The sequence below is a fragment of the Papio anubis genome, chromosome 17 (genome assembly GCF_008728515.1).
Source record: "Papio anubis isolate 15944 chromosome 17, Panubis1.0, whole genome shotgun sequence".
Lineage (NCBI taxonomy): Eukaryota > Metazoa > Chordata > Mammalia > Primates > Cercopithecidae > Papio > Papio anubis.
Genome location: NC_044992.1, coordinates 3,553,761 through 3,570,305, shown reverse-complemented (window position 1 = coordinate 3,570,305; position 16,545 = coordinate 3,553,761). Strand labels below are relative to the sequence as shown.

Below are 16,545 nucleotides of genomic sequence, written 5' to 3'. Positions count from 1 at the left end.
GGCTGGGGGCACAGGCTGGAGGCTGCCTGCTCCTCACTTCCTATCCCCTGGGTCCTTGCCAGGCCAAGGGTGTGTACGAGAAGGTGGGAGAGGCCACGGAGACAGCTCTGACGTGCCTGGTGGAGAAGATGAACGTGTTTGACACCGACCTGCAGGCCCTGTCCCGGGTGGAGCGAGCTGGCGCCTGTAACGCGGTGAGCAGGGCTGGGGGCTCAGGCCTCCAGCTGCATGGCTGGGGTTTCTGGGACATCTGGAGAAGGCAGAGAGGACAGTGAAGTCTTTTTTCTTTCTTTTTTTTTGAGACAGAGTCTTGTTCTGTCGCCCAGGTGCATACAGTGGTGCAGTCCTGGCTCACTGCAACCTCCGCCTCCCGGGTTCAAGTGATTCTTGTGCCTCAATCTCCCGGCGTGTGCCACTGCACCCGGCTAATTTTTGCATTTTTTAGTAGACAGGATTTCACCATGTTGTCCAGGCTAGTCTCAAACTCCTGACCTCGGGTGATCCGCCCACCTCAGCCTCGCAGTGTGCTGGGATTGGGATTACAGGCGTGAGCCACCGCTCCCGGCTGACAGTGAAGACAGACTTGGAGAAAAGCAGGGAGAAGGCTGAGTGCGGACAAGGGTTTAGAGTTAGTCTGCACACAGCATGGTCAGGAAATGGCAGCGTATTGCCATTTCTGGGGCCGGAGAGGGAAAGGGAGGCCTTGAATGGCAGGGTCAGAGGAGCACAGATGTTATCCCACACAAAGCAAGAGTCTCTTTTGGGGACAAGCAGCTGGTGGGAAGGCAGGCGAGAGTCGCTGGCTCTGTCCTGCATGCCCTGACCTGCCTGGACCCCGCAGGTCATCAAGCAGCTGATGCGGAAAGAGTTCACCCTGGAGTTCTCCCGAGACCGGAAGTCCATGTCCGTCTACTGCACGCCCACCCGCCCTCACCCTGCCGGCCAGGGCAGCAAGATGTTTGTGAAGGTGGGGGCCTGTCTGGCCTGGGCCCCTGCGCACCCTGGGGCACCTGGTCATCCACGCTCCTCTGTGAGCCCCAGTCTCCCCGTGTGAATGACAGGGTTGGGTTAGAAGTTCTCAGGAGCCCCTTTTGCCTCTAACCGGTGGTGTGGGGGTGGTTGGTGCCACCCTTGGTGCTCCGTGTTTCGGAAACTGAGTCCCAGGGAGGGAAAGGAATCAACTCCCGTGCAGACCACTGTCTGCAGCGTCTCCATTGCTGCTCCCAAACCTGGAGGGGGAAATACAGCTCTAGCTACACCCTGCAAGGAAGGTTTAAACCCCTTTTGAAACGAAAAGGCTTCTGTACTGAGAGCTTCAGCCACTTGGAAAAGTTAGTGTCCGGGTGACCTTTTAGGAGCAGGAGAAGCCATTGAAGGAGCTTTAGAGACTGTTTCTAGGCCCGGGGTGAGGTCGGAGGTGAGACCTGAGGCCACTGAGGGGCCTGTCACCCCTGGGCCCCCTTCCCAGGGCTATGCCTGCCACACCCTGTGCGTGGCTCTATTTCTGGACCCCAGGCAGGGTTCAGCCTGCCTCCCTGCTGCTAAGGCCCCTACCAAATTGGAACCCGAGTAGCACCAGGGAGGCAGGGCCTGCAGGAGATGCCGTTCCCACCCCTGCCTGCAAAACACAGCATTGCCCGGGTCGGCTGTGGGCTGGTGGGGGAAGGGCATCGCTAGGTGTGTGGCCGCCCCCACCCCAGCACTCCCCCCATTTCCCTTTAGATTGTCTCACAGGGGGACCCACTGGGTTCTCACTCTGAACTTTCAAAGAACGGATTCTGGTCCCTGCCTTGTGTGTGTAGCCTTGGGTGGCCTTTCCCCATGTCTTAGTCTCCGTTTCCTGAGTTTGGGCAGGAGGGAGGGGAGGGGTCCTGACTGACGAGTTGCCTCCTCTCCCTCTCCCTGCCTCGCAGGGGGCCCCTGAGAGTGTGATCGAGCGCTGTAGCTCAGTCCGCGTGGGGAGCCACACAGCACCCCTGACCCCCGCCTCCAGGGAGCAGATCCTGGCAAAGATCCGGGATTGGGGCTCAGGCTCAGACACGCTGCGCTGCCTGGCACTGGCCACCCGGGACGTGCCCCCGAGGAAGGAGGACATGGAGCTGGACGACTGCAGCAAGTTTGTGCAGTACGAGGTGGGTGCGGGAGCCGATTCTCTCGTGCGGAGGCCGAGGAGTGCGAGGCGGCTTTCTTCTCCCCCCACTTGATGAAGGCGGAGTGCGAGAGCCCGACTCTCCCGGCAGTCTGAGGGGCCGGGTGCGGGAGCCGAGTCTCCGCGAGTGCAGGTGAGTCTTGGGGGCCAGTTGTCCCATGATGCAGGCGGGTCATGAGGCCAGGAGTCTCCCATGGGACCCAGGCGGGAGTCTTGGGAGGCGGAGTCTCCCATGATGCAGGCCCGAGGGTCTTGAGGCCGGAGTCTCTCCCCACTTGGGGCCGAGTCGGGGGCGGTCTCCCCGCAAAGTGCAGGCAGGTCTTGAGGCCGGAGTCTCCCCGCAGGACGGGGCGGGTGCGGGAGCCGCGTCTCCCTGCAGCAGCTGGGCTGGTGGTAGGTCAGGGATGGTCTCAATCTGCCCCCTCCCTACAGACTGACCTGACCTTCGTGGGCTGCGTGGGCATGCTGGACCCGCCGCGGCCTGAGGTGGCTGCCTGCATCACACGCTGCCACCAGGCGGGCATCCGCGTGGTCATGATCACGGGCGATAACAAAGGCACTGCCGTGGCCATCTGCCGCAGGCTTGGCATCTTTGGGGACACGGAAGACGTGGCGGGCAAGGCCTACACAGGCCGCGAGTTTGATGACCTCGGCCCCGAGCAGCAGCGCCATGCCTGCCGCACCGCCCGCTGCTTCGCCCGCGTGGAGCCCGCACACAAGTCCCGCATCGTGGAGAACCTGCAGTCCTTTAACGAGATCACCGCCATGGTGAGGCCACAGCCTGGAGCCCCAGGAGCGGGTGATGAGCGGGGCCACAGGGCGTGGAAAGAAGCAAGCCGGGCAACTCTCCCCTCTGCCTCCTTCTTACCTTTTCTAACATCTTATTACCAAAAAATTCAAATACAAAGAGAAATTTAAATAATGTTGTTCTGGGCCAGGCGCAGTGGCTCACGCCTGTAATCTCAGCACTTTGGAGGCTGAGGTGGGCAGATCACTTGAGGTCAGGAGTTCGAGACAAGCCTCACCAACATGAGGAAGCCCCGTCTCTACTAAAAGTACAAAAATTAGTCGGGCCTGGTGGCACATGCCTGTAATCACAGCTACTCGGGAGGCTGAGGCAGGAGAATTGCTTGAACCCGGGAGGCAGAGGTTGCAGTGAGCCGAGATCGCGCCACTGCACTCCAGCCTGGGTGACAGAGTGAGGCTCCATCTGAAAATAATAATAATAATTTTATTCTGAACACCTACATATCTGTCATCTAGATTCTACAACTAACATTTTATTGTATTTGCTTTATCACATACCTGTCCATCCAGCCATTCTTTGCCCATCCCTAGCCTATCCTTTCTGAAGTGTATTTCAAAGTCAGTTGCAGATATCGGCATACTTCTTCCTCACCTACTTTAGAATACATATTAACCAGAGAGCAATGTTGTTTATGGTTCTGTTTTTCCTTTTTGAGGTAAAATTTGCCTTCAATGAAACACACAGATCTTCACTGTATCGTCTGATGAGTTTAGGAACATGCTCACACCTGTGTAACTCACAGCCTTATTCAAGATAGGAAAATGCCAGGCATTGTGGCTCATGCTTGTAATTCCAGCACTTTTGGGAGGCCAAGGCAGGAGGATTGCTTGAGTCCAGGAGTTTGAGACCCCATCTCCAAAAAAAAAAAGATATGACACATTACTATCAACTCATGAAGTTCCCGCACACTCCTTCCCCATCTCTGTCCTTTGTCACACAACGGCAATCACTGTTTTGATTTTTCCACCGTTTATGAGTTTTATCTGCCATAGATTTTCAAATGAATGGAATCATACTGTATGGACTATTTTGGTTTTGGGCTTTTTTTGAGATCTGTCTGCATTGTTGTATCAGATTATAGCCTTTTTTTTTTTTTTTTTGAGACAGAGTCTCACTCTGTCACCCAAGCTGGAGCGCAATGGCGCGATCTCAGCTCACTGCAACCTCCGCCTCCTGGGTTCAAGCAATTCTCCTGCCTCAGCCTCCTGAGTAGCTGGGACTATAGGCATCAGCCACCATGCCCAGTTTATTTTTTTATTTTTGCTAGAGACAGGGTTTCATCATGTTGGCCAGGGTGGTCTCGATCTCTTGACCTTGTGATCCGCCTGCCTCGGCCTCCCAAAGTGCTAGGATTACAGGCGTGAGCCACCGTACCCAGCCTGGCTTTCAATTTGACCTTGACTGCAACTCCAGACTTCATGTCATTTGCCATCACTCCTCATGTGGACCTTGACTTGGCCCCTGCTTTTGCCTCGATCTTCGACTTGACTGCAGCACCTGCCTGGCTCTTTACCTGGGCCATCCCCTTGACTTCATTCCTGACTTGACCTCAGCTTTCTCCCTCACCTCAGTTTCCACCCCACATCCAACCTCGACTGCATCCCTACCCTCATTGCTGACTCACCGTCATCCCCATCCCCACCTCATCGTCTTCCCTGACCTCACGCTTGATATTCTCCCCAGCTTTGTCCTGGTCTGCACCCCTTGCCTTCTCCTCAGCCTCATCCTCTGCCCAGTTTCTAAGTTCATTCTTGAACCCACCATTTGTTCTGTCCAGCTGTCTGCTTCCTTTGGGACATCCCCTAAGACTGGGTGTGGGCTGAGCTGAGAGGAGATGGGGAGGTGGAAGGGAAGTTTCTCAGGCACAGCCCTACCTGACCTGGTCCACAGACTGGTGACGGAGTAAACGATGCACCGGCCCTGAAGAAAGCAGAGATCGGCATCGCCATGGGCTCAGGCACGGCCGTGGCCAAGTCGGCGGCAGAGATGGTGCTGTCCGATGACAACTTTGCTTCCATCGTGGCTGCGGTGGAGGAGGGCCGGGCCATCTACAACAACATGAAGCAATTCATCCGCTACCTCATCTCCTCCAATGTTGGCGAGGTCGTCTGGTGAGGCCGGGCACTCCCTCCTCGCGGCCCTCTCAATCTGCTCTGTGCCCCTGAGACGGGGAAAATGCCTGTTCCTCGGCCGAGCTGCAGGGATGGAGGGGCCTGTGCCCTACCCTGGCTGGGGCCTTCCAGGGTCCCACCTTGGAGTGGACAGTGAACACCTCATCATTCTCCAGAGGCCCTGGTGACCTCTGGATCATGGTCACCCCAGCACCCAAGGAGGTGCCTGAAGAGTCGCCTCTCAGCCCTCCAGCCACCAACTTCCCACTTGCAGATTAGCAAGATGAGAGAAAATCCACACCTTTAGGCAGTCATGTGTGTGTCCGTGTGCGGATGTGTGTTTGTGTGCACGTGGCCTGAGTGCCTGAGAGGTGTGTGTAACGTATATATGTATGCATGTGTGTCCTTGTGCGTTTTGAGCGTGAGTACAAGCAGAAGTATGTGTGCCGGCGTGTGACTGTGCACACGCTTGTATTCACATGTGTGGATGCCTGTGGGGAGTGGTGAGCATGTGTGTTGCTGGACATGGATGGATTCTGGATCTCTGCACCTCACGGCAGACGTGTAGGTGTTTGCTTGTGTTTGCGGGATGGTGTGGCACGTGCTAGGTTTTTGCACATGTCTGATGCTTGGGCATGCCGTCTTCGTGTGTGTGTGTGTGTACCTGGCCTCTGCTAGGCCTAAAGAGCAGGTATGTCCAGGATCCAGAGCTGGGACTGGGGAAGGCAGGGCTAGCCAGGCCCGAGGCAGAGCTGTGTATACACACCCTTCACATCAGAGCTAGCGGAGGAAGGAGGGGCTGCCCTGGAGACAGTGGGTGAGCTCCCAGCCTTGGGTCTGAGCAAGAGCTGGAGCCTCCGTCTGGTGGGGGCTGGGCCTACTGGGGGCTAGAGCCCATGACTCTGTTCCAGCATCTTCCTCACGGCAATTCTGGGCCTGCCCGAAGCCCTGATCCCTGTGCAGCTTCTCTGGGTGAACCTGGTGACAGACGGCCTACCTGCCACGGCTCTGGGCTTCAACCCGCCAGACCTGGACATCATGGAGAAGCTGCCCCGGAACCCCCGAGAAGCCCTCATCAGTGGCTGGCTCTTCTTCCGATACCTGGCTATCGGAGGTGAGTGGGGCCTGAGCCCTCCGTGGTGTTCCTAAGCTTCCTAAGAGCCTTGTATCAGGCTTGCAAGGTGCAGGCAGTGTGACTCAGCCTGGCTTGTACCAGGAGAAACTGTATGGGCTCATGTAATGGAAAAGACCAGGCACGGCTGGATCTGGGTCTCAGTGTCACTGGCATATTTTGGCACTGCCTCAGCTTCATTCTCAGGCCCGTGTCCCTCATGGTAGCAGAATGGCTGCTGCAGCCCCAGCTATCATGCTCACTCCATTACAACCCCAAATTCAGCAGAAGAGAGAGACTTTTATCATACTGCTCTCCTGGTAGTATAATAAAAGTCTCAGGCCTGGGCTGGGCGTGATGGCCCACACTTGTAACCCTAGCACTTTGGGAGGCCAAGGTGGGCAGATCACCTGAGGTCAGTTTGACCAGCCCAGCCAACACGTGGCTCACGCCTGTAACCCCAGCCCTTTGGGAGGCTGAGGCAGGCAGATCACCTGAGGTCAGGAGTTCGAGACCAGCCTGGCCAACATGGTGAAACCCCATCTCTACTAAAAATACAAAAATTAGCTGGGTATGTTGGCAGGTGCCGGTAATCCCAGCTACTCAGGAGGCTGAGGCAGGAGAATCGCTTGAACCCAGGAGGCAGAGGTTGCAGTGAGCCGAGATGGCGCCACTGCACTCCAGCCTGGGCGACAGAGCGAGACTCTGTCTCAAAAACAAAAAGTCTCAGCAGGCCTGTTGTCATCGACCCACACAGGGTCACCTGCTAATCTCCAATCACTGTGGCCCAGGTTATGGCAGATGCTGATTGACCAGCCAGGGCTCACCACTGGCATCGAGGGGAGGTGCCTGCAAACCACATGGCTTAGAGAGGAAAAGGGTGGCTCCCTGCCGGAATTCAGGGAATTATTAGGCAGGGGAAACAGATGCCAGAAAGCCACCGCCATTCTCTACAGCCAGTCTCCTCCCCTCCCCGCAGTGTACGTAGGCCTGGCCACAGTGGCTGCTGCCACCTGGTGGTTCCTGTATGATGCCGAGGGACCTCACGTCAACTTCTACCAGCTGGTGAGCAAGGGATGGCCAGGGAGTTGTTGAACTTGCAGCTCGAGCTGTTGGACTTCCAGGGGAGATGGGTCCAGAGCCGCATGGGGGGCCTGCAGTGTCCTTCCCCACTCGCTGTACACGAATAAACATCCCCACCTAGGGAACCAGGCTCAGAGCCCGCTGGAAACCCAGAGACACCAGCTCGGCCCCCCAAGCCAAAAGGCCCCTCCGCATCCCAGTCAGTTAGCGGGGACCAAGGGCCCCACTGCCAGATGTATTTTATCTTCGTCAGAGGATCCCTAAAACGTAGAGGCCTCAGAGGAATGAGCCCCTAAATGGTAGGACTTTAGGCGGAGGGTCAAACTGAGGAGATCAAGAATGGAGGGGAGGGCTGGGCGCAGTGCCTCACGCCTGTAATCCCAGCACTCTGGGAGGCCGAGGTGGGTGGACCACCTGAGGTCAGGAGTTCGAGACCAGCCTGGCCAACGCGATGAAACCCTGTCTCTATTAAAAATACAAACATTAGCTGGGCGTGGTGGTGCACACCTGTAATCCCAGCTACTCGGGAGGCTGAGGCAGGAGAATCACATGAACCCGGGAGGCGGAGGTTGCAGTGAGCCAAGATTACACCACTGCACTCCAGCCTGGGTGACAGAGTGAGACTCCATCTCAAGGAAAAAAAAAAAAAATTGAGGGGAGGCCGGGCACGGTGGCTGACGCCTATAATCCTAGTGCTTTGGGAGGCCAAGGTAGGCGGATCACTTGAGCCCAGGAGTTTGAGGCCAGCCTGGGCAACATAGTGAGACCCCATCTCTACCAAAAAAAAAAAAAGTAAAAATTAGCCAGGCATGGTGATGTGTGCCTGTAGCTTCTCGGGAGGCTGAGGTGGGAGGATCAGTTGAACCCAGGAGGTCACAGCTGAAGTGAGCCGTGATGGCACCATTGCACTTCAGCCTTGGTAACAGATGAAGACCCCGTCTCTAAAAAAAAGAACACGTCCTGGGGTGGTGGCTCACGCCTGTAATCCCAGCACTTTGGGAGGCCGAGGTGGGCCGATCACTTGAGGTCAGGAGTTCAAGACCAGCCTGACCAACATGGTGAAACCCTGTCTCTACTAAAAAAACAAAAATTACCCAGGCGTGGTGGCAGATGCCTGTTTTCCCAGCTACTCGGGAGGCTGAGGCATGAGAATCACTTGAACCTGGGAGGCGGAGGTTGCAGTGAGTCAAGATTGCACCACTGCACTCCAGCCTGGGCGATAGAGCAAGATGCAGTCTCAAAAAGAAAAGAGAAGAAAACTAAAGGGGGTCTTGCAGGATATAGTGAATAGGAAATAGGCCGGCAAAGGGAAGGAGTAGGCAGAGCAATGGCCTCACCAGTAGAAATGGGCTCCTCCAGGGCTCTCCATGTGCCTGTGAGGCAGAAGCTCCAGTCTTGGCTCACTGCAACCTCCACCTCCTGGCTTCAAGTGATTCCCCTGCCTCAGCCTCCCAAGTAGCTGGGACTACAGGCGCACGCCACCACGCCTGGCTAATTTTTTATATTTTTAGTAGAGATGGGGTTTCACCATGTTCACCAGGATGGTCTCGATCTCCTGACCTCATGATTCGCTCGTCTCGGCCTCCCAAAGTGCTGGGATTACAGGCGTGAGCCACCGTGCCCAGCCCCCAGCACACCTTCTAATGAATAATTCCGGAGGCCACAGTGAGACCAGTGACCTGGGGGATACTGTGTGTGTGTGGCAGGTGCTTACTGGTGAAACCCAGAATCACTGGGCAGGGCATTTATGGCAAGAGCAACAGACCCATTGATACATTTTTATTTATTTATTTTTTTGAGACGGAGTCTCGCTCTGTCGCCCAGGCTGGAGTGCAGTGGCACGATCTCGGCTCACTGCAACGTCCACCTCCCGGGTTCAAGCGATGCTCCTGCCTCAGCCTCCCGAGTAGCTGGGATTACAGGCACCCGCCATCATGCCTGGTTAATTTGTGTGTACATGTATGGATAGGCCATTGAGATGTGGCAGGGTGAGGCCTGACAACAGTGGCACAATTGGCAGGAGGATTTGGTCCTCCTTGGTCACTGGGTGGGCAGAGTCAGGTTCAAAGTTCAGGAGGTTTTCCCTTCTTTATGGTCAGCACCAAATAAAAACATGTGGCCTCTCACGCCTGTAATCCCAGCACTCCGGGAGGCCAAGGTGGGTGGATCATTTGAGCCCAGGAATTTGAGAACAGCCTGGGCAACATGGCGAAACCCCATCTCTATTAAAAAATACAAAACTTAGCCAAGAGCGATGGCTCAGGCCTGGAGTCTCAGTTACTTGGGAGGCTGTGGTGGGACAACCACCTGAGCCCAGGAAGTCAAGGCTACAGTGAGCTGAGATCGCGCCACTGCACTCCAGCCTGGGCAATGGGAGCGAGACCTTGTCTCAAAAACAAAACAAGGCCAGGCACAGTGGCTCACGCCTGTAATCCCAGCACTTCGGGAGGCCGAGGCAGGTGGATCACTTGAGGTCAGGAGATCGAGACCAGCCTGACCAATATGATGAAACCCCATCTCTACTACAAATACAAAAATTAGCCATGCATTTCCCTATTCAGTGGTCTCCAGGGTCCCGCTAGCCTCCCCAGGCTAATGCCAGCTGTTCTCCTTCTGAGCCACTGCACTCCTGCTCCAGAACATTCTGCCTTTCCCACTCTGTACCCTTGCTTCTCCCTGGCATGGTGCATCTCGCCACCGCTGCCCCAACCCTGCTCCCCTCCCGGGATCCCCAGCCCACCCCATGATGGCATTTTGTGTGACGGTTGTGCCCAGGCGTGGGCCAAGGGCAGGGTGAGGCTTCCCTCCGCCCACCCACCAGCCCCTCACCTGACCTGCTGCTCTCTCTACCTGCCACGGTGGCCCCAGAGGAACTTCCTGAAGTGCTCTGAAGACAACCCGCTCTTTGCCGGTGTCGACTGTGAGGTGTTCGAGTCGCGCTTCCCCACCACCATGGCCTTGTCCGTGCTCGTGACCATTGAAATGTGCAATGCCCTCAACAGGTGGGCTGGGCGCAGGGCCTGGAGCTGGGGCCTTGGACTGATGCCAGTTGTGAGGGTTGGGGGTTCCAGTATCAGTGTCTGAGGGTCAGGGGTTCAGGATTGGGGTGTACCAGTCAAGAGGGTCCAGGATTGGGATCTGATGTTTGGGGAGTTCAGGATTGGGATCAGAGTTTCAAGGGGGTCCAGGATTGGGGTCCAGAGGTCAAGAGTGTCCCAAACTGAGGTCTAGGGGTCAGAGAGGTCCAGGATTGGGGTCTGGGGTCAAGGGGTTCAGGTTGGAGTCTGATGTTTGGGGAGTTCAGGATTGGGATCAGAGGGTCAAGGGTCCAGCATTGGGTTCCAGGGGTCAGGTGAGTCCAGGACTGAGGTCTGGGAGTTAGAGGGGTCCAGAACTGAGGTCTGGGGCCAAGTAGGGTCCAGGATTAGGGTCTGGGGGTCAGGGGGGTCCAAGAATGGGATCCAAAGATTTGGGGACCAGGATTGGGGTCTAAGGGTCAGAGAGGCCCAGAGGGGATTCTGAGGGTCTGTGGGGACCGGATTGAGGTCTCGGGGACAAAGAGGGCTGAAACTGGGGTCTGAAGAAATAAGCCAAGATTAGGTCTGAGGGACAGAGAAAGGGGTCCCAGCCTGGGACAGGCCCTGGCGGGCTGAGCGGGCAACGGTGATGCACTGCTGGAGAAGTGGTGAGGCTCCTCCCACAGGGTGGGTGCCCATGGCAGGGCCTCCCTGCACCCCGGCCTAAGGGGAGCGCCCTGTGCCTTGGCAGCGTCTCGGAGAACCAGTCGCTGCTTCGGATGCCGCCCTGGATGAACCCCTGGCTGCTGGCGGCTGTGGCCATGTCCATGGCCCTGCACTTCCTCATCCTGCTCGTGCCGCCCCTGCCTGTGAGTCACCCCGTCTGTCCCACTGCCCTGGTCCCCGGACATCACAGGCCCTGGGCTGGTCGCTGGGCCCCTCTGGCCCCCCTGCAATGGAAACCAGCTGGAGGAGAGGGAGGTGAGGGGTCTGGCCAGCCACCACCTCCAGATGTGGCCCTACCTTCAGGAGCTCCCAGACCTGGGGGATGGAAGAGAGGGACACCCCTTGCTGAAGGGACCGTGCCCAGGCTGGGGTGGAAGGAAGACGAGCTTTCCCAGGGCAGAATCCTCCCGCCTCCCAACAGTATGGATGGGAGTTGGCCCAGTGGGCAAGGGCAGGGGAGGGCCCTTGAGGCAGAGGAAGCTGAGTGGACAAAGATCGGGGGGTACATCCAGGAGGTTCTTAGGAGTGCTCACGAAAAGTCCATCAGAGCCCAGGGGGATAAGAGTCCGTCAGAGCCCAGGTGGATAAGAGTCCGTCAGAGCCCAGGGATATGAGAGTCCGTCAGAGCCCAGGGGGATAAGAGTCCGTCAGAGCCCAGGGGGATAAGAGTCCGTCAGAGCCCAGGTGGATAAGGCCGGCGGACGGCTGGGGCACAGGACAGCCAGTCCTTCCTTTCACCAAACCTCCCTTCCCCTCCCCGCCAGCTCATTTTCCAGGTGACCCCACTGAGCGGGCGCCAGTGGGTGGTGGTGCTCCAGATATCTCTGCCTGTCATCCTGCTGGACGAGGCCTTCAAGTACCTGTCCCGGAACCACGTGGACGGTGAGTGGGAGGCCCCCTCCCACCCACTCTGCTGCCCACCCGCCTCCAGCCTGCCTCCCCACGCCCCTCTGCTCCTGGGCTGCAGCGGACACGGTGGGTGCGGTGCGCAGAGCCTCTGTCTGCACGCGGGGGAGGCGTTCTTGGATCTCCAAGCGGAGGACATGAAGGGACTCTGGTGACTGGGACCCAAGGTGTCTGCAGGGTCTTGCACTGCAGGGATCCTGGGCCAGCAATGGAAGCACCTCTCGGGCCGCACTGCCTCACTGTCTTCACCTGCCACTCCCTGCATGGCCAGGGCACTGTGTGCTCTTCTGGCCCTCGGCCTCTGACCCCTCTGCACCCGGCCTGTCTTTATCCAGGCATTCTCAGGACAGTCTCGCAGGCCTGGAGTAGGCAGCCGATGACCGCCTCTTGGACCCCAGACCACACCGGGTTGGCCTCTTTGGTGTCACCTTGTGGGTGGGTCAAGGGGAGGGTTGTTTCTGAGCTCATAGCTCTGGGTCTGCCTTAACCCCGGAGTGGAGAGGACAGGATGGCAGGTGTCAGGCTGGAGAGAAGTGGGCTGGGACATGGGGTCCATCCACCTGCCTCTGCCCGGTGGATTCTGAGAGTGGGTGATTCTGAACCTCCCAGGGCCAGGGGCACAGCATCATCTCGCTGTCAGAGCCCCTCAGAGAGGGAGGAAGCCGGGGTGAGCTCCCGTTCCTGGGATTTACGCAGAGGCAGTGGCTGTGTGGCTGGACTGCGGTGCGGGGGCCTAGGTTGGGCTGGGCAGTGACTGAGGCCTGCACTGGGGCAGCTGGGTCGTTGGGGGCCACCTCTGGCAGGAATGTGTCCCAGGGGAGGGGGTGGAGGGATTATAAATAGATCACACGTCTGTCATTCCCTAGGGGCTGAGCAAGGGAGCTACGTCTGTCATTCCCTAGGGGCTGAGCAGGGAAGCTACGTCTGTCATTCCCTAGGGGCTGAGCAGGGGAGCTACGTCTGTCATTCCCTAGGGACTGAGCAGGGGAGCTACGTCTGTCATTCCCTAGGGGCTGAGCAGGGGAGCTGGCCTGTGCAGGGAGTGGCCAGACACATGTAGGGACTTCGTTGAGGGTGCAGGTGGGCACTCAGCAAGGCAAGCCTGCGGGGAGTGAGGGGAAGTTTCTCGAGGCTTTGAGGTTAACGCAGTGGTTGGAAAGAATAGGATTGAACCTGGTGGAACAGGGCTGGGTGAGCACAGATGCTGACGTTCAGAGTGGAAGGCAGAGGGGGTGAGGCCCGGGGGAGGGGCGAAGGGCCTTGAGTGCCAAGGTAGAGACCCTGGACACTGTCCTCAGGGCAGTGGGGAAGCATGGGAGGAGTGTAAGGACAACACAGGACTGTGTCAACCATGGAGGATAGGCAAGAGGGGGTGAGACTAACGGGCCAGACACAGTGGCTCACGCCTGTCATCCCAGCACTTTGGGAGGCTGAGGTGGGCGGATCACCTGAGTCAGGAGTTCAAGACCAGCCTGGCCAACATGGTGAAACTCCGTCTCTACTAAAAATACAAAAATTAGCTGGATGTGGTGGCAGGTGCCTGTAATCCCAGCTACTCATGAGGCTGAGGTTGTAGAATCGCTTGAACTCGGGAGGCAGAGGTTGCAGTGAGCTGAGATTAAGCCACTGCACTCCAGCCGGGGGGACAGAGTAAGACTCCGTCCCCCACCCTCCCCAAAAAAGAGGGGTTGAGACTAACACCAGGAGGTGGGCAAGTGGCATTGAACAGACCTGGGGAGCGGGCAGAGCTCTGGCCCTGGGGAGCTGGCCCCGGGGAGCTGGCCCCTGCAGCACCTCCACCTCCACCTCCTTGAGATGTTGGCGGTGGCCCCTGTGAAGTTTGGCTTGGAAAGGTGGTGCCTGGCTGCTGGAGGACAGACACAGGCTGGGTACCTGCAGCTCCATCTGAGGGGTGGGGTGGAGGCACCCCAAGGAATGTGCTCGCTGGAAGCCCAGACAGCCCTGCCCAGCGCCGCTGCAGTCCCTGGGGCCTCCTAAAGCCAGACGGGGCGGGGGTGAGAGCAGGACCCTTTGCGCTCCCAAGCCAGCCGGGTGGCCTTTTAGGGAAGTTTTTCTGAAGCCCGATGCTTGTGGCTTCCCCATGATTTATGTCATTTACGAGGGATGTGTCCTAGGGAGAAGTTTGGCTCCTGGGTCAGCGCTGGGGGCTGGGGGCGGTCCTCTTGCCCTACCTCCTGGCTCTGCCCAGGTGTGGCTGAGCAGCTGTCAGGGGAGGCCTGGGGGCTGGGCTGTGGTGGCTGGGGGGGATAGATCTGGGAGGTTACAGGCAGGCTTAGAGTTTACTCTGAGGACAGTGAGGAACCATGAAATGGGGTGTTGGGACTGGATTTGGGCTTTTGCTTGATGCTAGGGGCAGAAGGATGATGGGAAGGTAAGACTGGGCTGGGGGCAGAGCGGCAGGCCTTGAGTCCTGGTGGGGGAAGGCAGCGGGAGAGATGAGCTCTCGCAGTTTGGGCGAAATCGGGCCTGGGTGTGTGTGATGGGCGAGAGAAGCAAGGATGAGCCTGGTGTCTGAACCTTACAATGGTGGGTAGTGACTCCCCAAAATGAAAACCCGGAGAGTATGTACTGGAGGGTTTGGGGGCGTTGATGGAACAGCGGAGAGAAGGAGGTGTGGGGGACGTTGCAGGGATGTGTCCTGCAGAGCAGGATCCTGGCTGCAGCCTGGGGGTCTGGTGGGGCTGGGGTAGACTGAGGTCTGGAGTAAGGGAGGCCATGGGAGCCTGGGGCTGTCCTGGGAGAAGTGGAGGATGGAAGGGGCTGGAAGGAACCTGCCTGGATGTGTGCCCTTATGCATACATCTTAACACGCTCTCGGGTTTTTCTTCCAGAAAAAAAGAGCCAGAAGTGAGCGCTGGGAACGGAGTGGAGTCTCCGGTGTGTGCCTCAGACTGATGGTGTCCATGCGTTCGCCTCCGCCCCCACCCCTGCCACCACACTCGCCCACTTCCCGCCGGAGAGATGACAGGCCCGAGGCCAGAACGGCCATCCCCAGGCCCCGTCCTGGAGTCTCTGTCCCCACTTCCGTCTGGCCTGGGAGCTCTGTGATTCCTGTCTCTTGGACTCTACTGGGAAGTTCCCCGCTCTGCAGCTCTGGCCCAGGAGCTGCAGGCTGGGAGGGGGCAGCCAAGTAGCCAGAGCTGGCAGCACACCCAGAGATCCGGGGTCCCCCAGCCCCAAATCACGAGTCTGCCTGGAGCTTGCTCCCCCTTGCTTGGAAGCTGGACCTTCACTTGGTGACTGGTGCCTCTGCACGGACGGAGGACTCCTGGGGGTCCGTCTTACCGGCTCCGACCCCTCCCTTCGTGCCTGGTCTGGGACTGGGTCAGCCCTGGGGGATCAGAAGGGGCCATCTGGGCCCAGCTGTGTACAGCGAGAGCGGGCAGCCCCCTCCACTCCGCTCTGCTTCCACAAAGTCGGCTTCTGAGAGCTTGAGGCTGCTTCTGTTTATATGTGCAGGGCCCCGGGGGTGAAGGGTCGGAGAGACCGTCACAAGGAGCCAGGAGGAGGGGCAGAGCGAGGATAGCTTTTCCCAGGAGACAAGCTGGGAAAGTCTAGTTGACCTGCCTCAGCCCTGCTCACCTCCTGGACTCAGGGTTCCCCGTCCTGAGAGCAGGAGACGTTCAGGGTCACTGCCGCCCCGTCTGCCATGCAGAGGTCCAACTCGCCACCCGCGTCCCTGGTACCTGAGACCCCTGACATCCTCAGGTTCCTGACCATGGCGCCCTTCTACCAACCCAGGGTGCGGCGCCACACCGTCTACACAGCTGGGGGACTCTGAGCCTGATGGGCTCTCCTGGACTCTTGGCCACACTCCTCGCCCCCTCCGCACGACACCCATGAGCCGAAAGGATGTCACTAAGGATGGCTGATTCCCCAAGGGCACCTGCTCTCCCTCCCTCCCCGCTGGAGGAACGCGTCATGTCAGATGAGAGGAAGATGGCCTTTGATGGACAGAATTTTCTCTTAACTCAGCTTTTGCTACTTTGGCAACGACTAGCGAGGGATAGCAGAAACCTGCGCCAAGGGCTGTCCCTGTGTCTTGGCCCCTCCTAGAGAGTGTGTGGACTGATGATTTTATATGTAAATCAAGACTCACATCCCTTTCCTAGTCCCCCACATCCAAAGCCCCTCAGCCTACCTTGCAGACCAATGGGCTCCATGTTCTGTAGCCACCTCCCCCATACCTCCCCCCTCCTCCCTCTCGCAGGTTCTGGGGGGCCAGTGAGAGAAACAGTGGGGGAGGCGGGGAGTCTGGTGCCTGCAGAGATTCTCTGCTTCTTTCCTGGGGGGAGGTGGGGAGGTCTTAGCAGGAGCAGGGCCCTGTACCCACCTGCTGACGCTGTTTGGTAGAGAAATAAAGGTCGTGTGTCTGGGGGAACAGAGGATCCTCAGTGTCTGTTTTCCCGGGGAGTGGTCCTGCCATCTCCACCTACAGGGCGTCTGCCTGGGGCCCTACCACCTGCCCACACCCAGTCCAGGAAACGCTGAGCAAAGTTCGGGGGTTCACACATCACCAGGATTGTTCTCTTGGCCTCCAAGACAAGGCTCTAGAGAGCCACACTCGAGCGGCAGGTGCGGCGCCTGCACAGCCTCCCAGCTTCGGGATGCTTG

At 58.1% G+C, this 16,545-nt stretch overlaps 1 protein-coding gene across 6 annotated transcripts in view; it reads left to right on the top strand.

Moving 5' to 3' along the window:
- The window catches only part of ATP2A3 (ATPase sarcoplasmic/endoplasmic reticulum Ca2+ transporting 3), a 37,690-nt gene extending 21,378 nt beyond the window's left edge, over positions 1 to 16,312 (top strand). The window contains exons 11-23 of one of the 6 annotated variants that reach the window (XM_031657283.1): positions 63 to 194; positions 842 to 967; positions 1,914 to 2,132; positions 2,582 to 2,917; positions 4,848 to 5,068; positions 5,980 to 6,182; positions 7,159 to 7,244; positions 10,131 to 10,264; positions 11,031 to 11,148; positions 11,770 to 11,887; positions 12,247 to 12,346; positions 12,443 to 12,444; positions 14,763 to 14,999. In XM_031657283.1, the coding sequence (XP_031513143.1) occupies positions 63 to 194; positions 842 to 967; positions 1,914 to 2,132; positions 2,582 to 2,917; positions 4,848 to 5,068; positions 5,980 to 6,182; positions 7,159 to 7,244; positions 10,131 to 10,264; positions 11,031 to 11,148; positions 11,770 to 11,887; positions 12,247 to 12,346; positions 12,443 to 12,444; positions 14,763 to 14,782 (1,815 nt within the window). In that variant the 3' untranslated portion in view covers positions 14,783 to 14,999. Of the gene's footprint in view, positions 1 to 62; positions 195 to 841; positions 968 to 1,913; positions 2,133 to 2,581; positions 2,918 to 4,847; positions 5,069 to 5,979; positions 6,183 to 7,158; positions 7,245 to 10,130; positions 10,265 to 11,030; positions 11,261 to 11,769; positions 11,981 to 12,246; positions 12,347 to 12,442; positions 12,445 to 14,762 lie in introns of all 6 variants that reach the window. The other 5 variants (XM_021928578.2, XM_021928577.2, XM_021928579.2 and 2 more) reach the window with 5 other exon arrangements.
- Positions 16,313 to 16,545: the final 233 nt, after the last annotated feature.